The sequence below is a fragment of the Eleutherodactylus coqui genome, unplaced genomic scaffold, assembly GCF_035609145.1.
Source record: "Eleutherodactylus coqui strain aEleCoq1 unplaced genomic scaffold, aEleCoq1.hap1 HAP1_SCAFFOLD_32, whole genome shotgun sequence".
Taxonomy (NCBI): Eukaryota; Metazoa; Chordata; class Amphibia; order Anura; family Eleutherodactylidae; genus Eleutherodactylus; species Eleutherodactylus coqui.
Genome location: NW_027101865.1, coordinates 391,869 through 400,589, shown reverse-complemented (window position 1 = coordinate 400,589; position 8,721 = coordinate 391,869). Strand labels below are relative to the sequence as shown.

Here is an 8,721-nt window from a genome sequence, read left to right as displayed (position 1 = left end):
GTGTTATGCTCCCATAAGTGTTTTTGCTATATGAGGAGTATCAGTGGGTGTGTGAGTGTGCAGTGGGGAAATGGGTATAAAGTGACTTCTTTTTTTGATGGGTCATGGAGAACGGGGGGGGGGGGGGGGCATCTAGTTCTATACAGTTTTGTTATGTTTTCTACTGTTCTAATAAAAGGATGTAACTCAGGATAAGTAATGTATGTACACAGTGACTCTACCAGCAGAATAGTGAGTGCAGCTCTGGGGTATAATACAGGATGTAACTCAGGATCAGTACAGGATAAGTAATGTATGTACACAGTGACTCCACCAGCAGAATAGTGAGTGCAGCTCTGGGGTATAATACAGGATGTAACTCAGGATCAGTACAGGATAAGTAATGTATGTACACAGTGACTCCACCAGCAGAATAGTGAGTGCAGCTCTGGAGTATAATACAGGATGTAACTCAGGAGCAGTACAGGATAAGTAATGCATGTACACAGTGAGTCCAACAGGGGAATAGTGAGTGCAGCTCTGGAGTATAATACAGGACGTAACTCAGGATAAGTAATGTATGTACACAGTGACTCCACTAGCAGAATAGTGAGTGCAGCTCTGGAGTATAATACAGGACGTAACTCAGGATCAGTACAGGATAAGTAATGTATGCACACAGTGACTCCACCAGCAGGATAGTGAGTGCAGCTCTGGAGTATAATGCAGGATGTAACTCAGGATCCGTACATCCTCATGTAAGATGTTGACAAAGCACTTGGCTAAGATAAGAGCAGAGCATAAAAATGTGTCTGAATACAGAAAAGGTGAATATACATTTTGATTTGCGATGTCATTATTTTACTAGGGAGCAGAGGCCAAGTGCAGCGGAGCGCGGAATCGTGGGGCTGTGAAGTAGATAAGAAACCCTGTGATCCCCGGTTGGTCTTTGGGAAACGATTAGAAATTTAGTACAAAAACTTTTCTGTCTGCAGTGAATAAACTTTATTCCAACAGGAGTAAAAAACAGAGAAGAACAAATAAACGTCCAATAACTTTGTATAAAAAAAGAGTAGAAAAACCAAACATATAAATACCACAAACAAAGGCAGACGGCTGCACCTAACTATAAAACATACGCAGCACCTCCACCGGGGGGCGCCGTGACTCAGCTTACAAACATAGAAATGTCACAAGACACAGAGGTAACTTTCAAGCTTATATAGAAGTGCAAAAACAGCTTGCGTGTAGCAGCAACATGGGGAGGGGTTAATACTTTCCTTGATGTGCAAAAACTGACATTTAGCCGACTCCACCGTACCCAGGACAGGCGGCGGGTATTAATGTATCTTGACGCCACCAAGAACTCCTCGTGGAGCCAAGATTGACAGGGGGTGACGCCCCCTGTACCTGATTGGCTGCACATCTGTTAGCCCCATAGGTCCTGCAAGGGCACTATGGAATCCCAGCTGGCAGCGTTGAATGGGGGAGCGCCACTGAGGGAGCAGAGAAAGACATCGGCGGCCGCGGGGGTCGGCCAACACAGCACGGACCTGCCATGCGGATGCTGAGAGACAGGACTCAAGCGGTGGGCGGCAGGCTCTCCGAGCCACCACAGCAGAAGCACGGCCCGAATTCATTTGTGGCAGCGGTGCAGCCTTAGCCTGATTGTTTGTGGTCACCTTGGCGTACATTATAAGATGTTAATGGTGCCACGTTACTGCGCTAACATGGCAGCATTTACAGCTCACAATGTACGCCTAAGACGACCACAAACCATCAGCCTGAGGCTGCACCGCTGCCACACTGTGCTGCTAGGATCCTCCAGACTTGACCCTATCGGGAGCTGGGGTGTGTGAGTGAGGCGTTCATCCTGTCAAACCCCCTGCTTCTGGTGGCATCACGATACACTAATACCCAGGCAGCGACGACCTCCGGGAGGGCAATACGCCATTTCATAGCCAAAAATGGTATTACTAAAGTCATTGAATGCCAGCAGGGTGCCCAAACTTTTTGGCAGTTTAGTGGGTGCTTAGGGGAAATGCTGCCCCAGGCTGAACAACTTCCAATCAACAGAGGCGTGAATACTTCATCAGCAACTTCTAGAATTCGCCCTGAGTGATTCAGTGTAAGAAACAAAAAACTTTTCCTCTAAGAAAAAAGTGCAAAAATCCCAAAACAGCACATTGAATGTAACCAAAATGCTTCATGTGACCCCGGACCCTGGATGGTGGGTCCCAGCTGGTGGTGGTCAGTAGATCCTGGACGGGTACATTGGAGGCAGTGGGTACGGGTGGGTCCAGCCCATCTCTGGTCTCAGCGTCCTCCGTGACATCATCTTCATATCCCAGACCTCTTGTGGGTACGGCAGGTGGTGGGGAAGAGGGTGGAAGTTCTCAGGTGGCAGCATGTACGGGGGCAAATTTCTTCCAGCAAATGGATGGCTGGGGAATGGCGGACCTGAAGAAGGAAGACCAGCTGTATTAATAAACTCAGGTTACTAGGAGGAAAGGACAACTCCACCAAACAGCTGAAGTCCACATAAAAGGGTCTGGCACCGCTATCACGCATCTTCCGGTCCGACTGGTGGGAGTCGTGTGTGTGAATAACCGGTACTGCTGGCGGAAGTAGTAAGGTTGGGGGATAACCGGTACTGCTGGCGGGAGTAGTAAGGTGGGGGGGGATAACCGGTACTGCTGGCAGGAGTAGTAAAGTGGGGCGGATAACCGGTACTGCTGGCGGGATTAGTAAAGTGGGGCGGATAACCGGTACTGCTGGCGGGATTAGTAAGGTGGGGCGGATAACCGGTACTGCTGGCGGGATTAGTAAGGTGGGGCGGATAACCGGTACTGCTGGCGGGATTAGTAAGGTGGGGCGGATAACCGGTACTGCTGGCGGGATTAGTAAGGTGGGGCGGATAACCGGTACTGCTGGCGGGATTAGTAAGGTGGGGCGGATAACCGGTACTGCTGGCGGGATTAGTAAGGTGGGGCGGATAACCGGTACTGCTGGCGGGATTAGTAAGGTGGGGCGGATAACCGGTACTGCTGGCGGGATTAGTGGTGGGGCGGATAACCGGTACTGCTGGCGGGATTAGTGGTGGGGCGGATAACCGGTACTACTGGCGGGATTAGTGGTGGGGCGGATAACCGGTACTACTGGCGGGATTAGTAGTGGGGCGGATAACCGGTACTACTGGCGGGATTAGTAGTGGGGCGGATAACCGGTACTACTGGCGGGATTAGTAGTGGGGCGGATAACCGGTACTACTGGCGGGATTAGTAGTGGGGCGGATAACCGGTACTACTGGCGGGATTAGTAGTGGGGCGGATAACCGGTACTACTGGCGGGATTAGTAGTGGGGCGGATAACCGGTACTACTGGCGGGATTAGTAGTGGGGCGGATAACCGGTACTACTGGCGGGATTAGTAGTGGGGCGGATAACCGGTACTACTGGCGGGATTAGTAGTGGGGCGGATAACCGGTACTACTGGCGGGATTAGTAGTGGGGCGGATAACCGGTACTACTGGCGGGATTAGTAGTGGGGCGGATAACCGGTACTACTGGCGGGATTAGTAGTGGGGCGGATAACCGGTACTACTGGCGGGATTAGTAGTGGGGCGGATAACCGGTACTACTGGCGGGATTAGTAGTGGGGCGGATAACCGGTACTACTGGCGGGATTAGTAGTGGGGCGGATAACCGGTACTACTGGCGGGATTAGTAGTGGGGCGGATAACCGGTACTACTGGCGGGATTAGTAGTGGGGCGGATAACCGGTACTACTGGCGGGATTAGTAGTGGGGCGGATAACCGGTACTACTGGCGGGATTAGTAGTGGGGCGGATAACCGGTACTACTGGCGGGATTAGTAGTGGGGCGGATAACCGGTACTACTGGCGGGATTAGTAGTGGGGCGGATAACCGGTACTACTGGCGGGATTAGTAGTGGGGCGGATAACCGGTACTACTGGCGGGATTAGTAGTGGGGCGGATAACCGGTACTACTGGCGGGATTAGTAGTGGGGCGGATAACCGGTACTACTGGCGGGATTAGTAAGGTGGGGCGGATAACCGGTACTACTGGCGGGATTAGTAAGGTGGGGCGGATAACCGGTACTACTGGCGGGATTAGTAAGGTGGGGCGGATAACCGGTACTACTGGCGGGATTAGTAAGGTGGGGCGGATAACCGGTACTACTGGCGGGATTAGTAGTGGGGCGGATAACCGGTACTACTGGCGGGATTAGTAGTGGGGCGGATAACCGGTACTACTGGCGGGATTAGTAGTGGGGCGGATAACCGGTACTACTGGCGGGATTAGTAGTGGGGCGGATAACCGGTACTACTGGCGGGATTAGTAGTGGGGCGGATAACCGGTACTACTGGCGGGATTAGTAGGGGTAACCGTACTAGTACTGGTGCTACTGGGGTGGGGACAGTACTGGGGCCATTGGGGTATGGGTAATAGTACTGAACGAGGTAATAGCACTGGTGGTGATAGTGGTAACAGTACTGATAGTATTAATGACAATAGTAGTGACAGTAATGGTGGTAGGAGTAATAGTACCGATAGCGCCACTACAAGCACCCCAATACTATTACTGGTAACGCTGTTGGTGGTATCAGTTCTGTAACGAGTAGTTGTGTCACACGAGGAGGTTAAGATCATCGATCTGAGACATCCCCCTATATGGACCCTGAGTGCGGCCATTACCTGGAGGAGGTGGAGGAAGAGGAGGGTGTGGAGTGAAGAATCTGGGGGTAATGTTGGCGGTCAGCAGTGGACTATCGTTCACAAAGGACGAAGCGGCTGAAACACAAACACACCATTATCAGTGCAGCGGACAGCGGTATACAGATATATACATAACACAGGTTATATATGTACACAGCAATGGCACAATTTACGTAGAGTCATTATCTATGTATATCAGCACACCAGAGGTGGGCGGGGCCTATAATATTTGGTGGAGGTGACGGGCAGCATTAATATACACTGTCCAAATCAGGCATCGACTCTTCATCATCTCCAAACTGTCATGTCTGTCAGTATGAACCAGCCGTCATCAGCGGAGGGAACGGGGCGCCAATGGTGGACCAGCCAAAACTGGTGTTCTCTGGTGAATGCCAATCTGCCCGTGGCTGGGCTGTAGGCGCAGATGACGTTGGTTTCTCATGCCAGAGAGAAGTCTGAGAGGTTTCATCGGGCATACATCATTAGCGCCACTAAGGTGGAAGAGCAGGATGACAACAAGAGCAACATTGGTAGTCACTTGGCAGAGAAGAAAAGGGCAGGCGAGGAGACGGCAGAGGGTTGGCACACGAGGGAGGAGGAGATAAAATGGCAAAGACGGCATGGGGCTGAAGACGTCTTCTGTACTCACCATCTAAGTGGAGGAACATGTCATTGGTGTAGTCAAGGCACGGCACACCTGGCAGACAGAGAGTAGGGATTACACAACATTAGTGGGCATTACCTCCCCAGAAAAGCATGCGGCAGCGATACTCACCAGGCATGGCATTAACGTCACGTCCGTCGAAGGATGTGTACCCGGGCATGTACTCAGCCCCTGCAGAGACAGAGGATGGGGCGAAGAGCTGAAGCAACTGCTCTAATACTGTGCTCTCAGCACTCATCATCCTCTGCCCAGTAGGCTGGGATCCCATAACTACCCCATTTGGGGTGGGTAGCAATGGAATCTTACCCTGGGTGGCAGCTTGCTCGCTTCTTGAAGGTGGGGCGCAGCTTGGGGTCTTTTCTCAAAGCAACCGATTGAGGCAGCGCGGTGGGAACACTGGAGCCTGAAACACGGGCGAGGAAGAGCAGGTTATAGCAAGACTGGTAGATGTATGGAAAGCATAGGCACCCCGAGGGTCTGAGCCCATTAGATTGTGAGCTCCTTGGACCACAGGAGGTGTTGTGGGGGGTAGTACAGAAAGCACGTGGTGTGGAGGTAAGCAGCATTGCGCACCTTCTGTGTTGTTGCCCTTTGGTGGCTCCACTCCCCAGGCCCTTGCGATGTGGGTCAGGAGGATCTGGGTGTACTTCCGATGTGCCAGTTGTTCCAGTGGATGGCATCACGGCATCTGAGGCGGCAGGTCGCAGCGGAAGTGGTAGTGCATGTCCAGGACGTCCAGCTTGTGGATATCCGCCAGAGTGGCGCTGAAAAAGTTGCCCTCTATGATGTCCCACTGCAGGTTGTGCGCCAAATCCTGGATACAGAACAATGCAAAGGCAATACATATAGGGGAAAAGTAAACACCCCCCACCCAACCCCCCCGCGCAAAGCAACTGCAAGGGCCCGACCGTCGCTGCAAGCATTTGTTCCCGCAGCCCACCCAAATATTATCCAGACAACAGCAGGGAAGGCGCCTGGTTAACCCGGTGGGGTGTGCATACTTTATGGGAGTCGCCCCCGCTTGCCATGACACATTGGCGCGGTTACCTCTGGTAATTCCTTCTCTTTGTACCCGACCGGCATGGTCATGTTCCATAGGATGAGGCACTGGGGACTCAGCACCTTCTTGAGGCGATGGAAGAGGTTGTCCAGGTTGGTCTTGTAAGCCTCCAGTTTTGCGTCGCCATACCTGCAGGAGACGAGGACAATGAGTATCCGCTGTGTCGATATGGCGGCGGGGACGCTACACCAAACGTGGCGATCACCTCCTGAGATCCCAGATACAGGAGTTTACTATCAGCACATCCGGTTGGGGGCCGCTCTGGAAATCTGACAGTATGCTCTCCAGGTAAGTGGAGTAACCGCGGGTCAGAAAGTAGAAGCGTACAAGATGGTGGCCGGTCCGGTACTGCCGGACTTCGCGGTAGGTGGTCCCATTGTGCATCTCATTCAGGGAGCCGCCCTCTACCAGCGTGTCTCCTGCAAAACATTTCTCGCCCTGCAGAGAAAAAGAACAACGGCTCAACCTTGTCCTGGAAGTGAGGCAGACAAAGCGCCCCGCGGCGGCACAGGGGGGGAGAGGGGGAGGGGCGGACAAAGCGCTCGCGGCGGCACAGAGGGGGGGCGGACAAAGCGCCCGCGGCGGCACAGAGGAGGGGGGGGGGTGCGGACAAAGTGCCCCGCGGCGGCACAGAGGGGTGGGGGTGGGGGACAAAGCGCCCCGCGGCGGCACAGAGGGGTGGGGGTGGGGGGACGAAGCGCCAGGCGGCGGCACAGAGGGTGGGGGTGGCGGACAAAGCGCCCCGCGGCGGCACAGAGGGTGGGGGTGGCGGACAAAGCGCCCCGCGGCGGCACAGAGGGGTGGTGGTGGGGGGCGGACAAAGCTCCCGGAAGCGGCACAGAGGGGTGGGGGGGTGGGGGCGGACAAAGCTCCCGGAAGCGGCACAGAGGGGTGGGGGGGTGGGGCGGGCAAAGCTCCCGGAAGCGGCACAGAGGGGTGGGGGGGTGGGGCGGGCAAAGCTCCCGGAAGCGGCACAGAGGGGTGGGGGGGTGGGGCGGGCAAAGCTCCCGGAAGCGGCACAGAGGGGTGGGGGGGTGGGGCGGGCAAAGCACCCCGCGGCGGCGCAGAGGGGTCATGGGGGGGTGGGGGCGGACAAGGCGCCCCGCGACGGCACAGAGGGGCGGGATGGGGGGGGGGGGGGGGCGGACAAAGCGCCCCGTGGCGCACAGAGGGGGGGGGGGGGCATACAAAGCGCCCCGCGACGGCACAGAGGGCGGGATGGGGGGGGGGGGCGGACAAAGCGCCCCGTGGCGGCACAGAGGGGGGGTGGGGTGGACAAAGCGCCCCGTGGCGGCACAGAGGGGGGGGGGGGTGGACAAAGCGCCCCGTGGCGGCACAGAGGGGGGGGGGGGGGGTGGACAAAGCGCCCCGTGGCGGCACAGAGGGGGGGGGGGGGGTGGACAAAGCGCCCCGTGGCGGCACAGAGGGGGGGGGGGTGGACAAAGCGCCCCGTGGCGGCACAGAGGGGGGGGGGGTGGTGGACAAAGCGCCCCCGTGGCGGCACAGAGGGGGGGGGGGGGTGGTGGACAAAGCGCCCCGTGGCGGCACAGAGGGGGGGGGGTGGTGGACAAAGCGCCCCGTGGCGGCACAGAGGACGGGATTGGGGGGGGGGGGGGGGGGCGGACAAAGCGCCCCATGGCGGCACAGAGGGGGCGTCCAGCCCGGTATTTCGGAGCTCACCTTACACTTCAGCTGGGCTTCAGACAGGAACTTGTCATCCTGCAGCAGCATCACCAGGTCTTTGTACACCGACCTCTGAACTGGAAGACAGATGAGAGGTGAGGAGAAGCTCTGACCTGACTACTGGGGGGTACAGAAGGGGAGACTTCTGGAGGAGGGAAGGGCTCCGAGCAGACTACCGCAGGGAAGGGGACACGTACTAGAAAGACAGCTGGGAGAGGGGGTAATGCTCTGGACTGACTACTGAAGCAGAGGGGAGGGGGGACTGCTCCGATCTAACTACTGTAGGGCAGAGGGTGGGGGGGAGCTCCTCACAGCACACAGGCGGGGGTCACTTACTGGAGTCTCCAAGAATGACCACAAACTTGTTGTGCAATAACTGGCGCACATCTGCAGAGCGGAAGCAGCCCATGACTGGAGCCAAGCATCCAGGACCTGCAACAGAGACACGGCCATCACTGACTAGTCAAGTAGTAGTCCATGGAGTTCAATAAGTGACAAAGAGGTTCTGCAGAAGCTCAGGTGCATATTGTAAGAAATAGGCATTCTCTTCTAAGGCCACAAATTCCAGCAGGACACACACTAAGCTACCCTGTTA

The 8,721-nt window shown here is 55.8% G+C and overlaps 1 protein-coding gene across 1 annotated transcript; it reads right to left on the bottom strand.

Annotated features, from left to right (window-relative positions):
* Positions 1–1,717: 1,717 nt before the first annotated feature.
* On the bottom strand, positions 1,718–8,580 carry LOC136592631 (PC-esterase domain-containing protein 1A-like). The gene is given in 11 exon segments (XM_066588615.1): positions 1,718–2,439; positions 4,699–4,794; positions 5,369–5,416; positions 5,495–5,786; positions 5,957–6,046; positions 6,049–6,079; positions 6,081–6,197; positions 6,431–6,572; positions 6,649–6,881; positions 8,124–8,203; positions 8,463–8,580. Coding segments are annotated over 8 exon segments (867 nt in total). The 5' UTR covers positions 8,536–8,580; the 3' UTR covers positions 1,718–2,439; positions 4,699–4,794; positions 5,369–5,416; positions 5,495–5,685.
* Between the last annotated feature and the right edge of the window lie 141 nt (positions 8,581–8,721).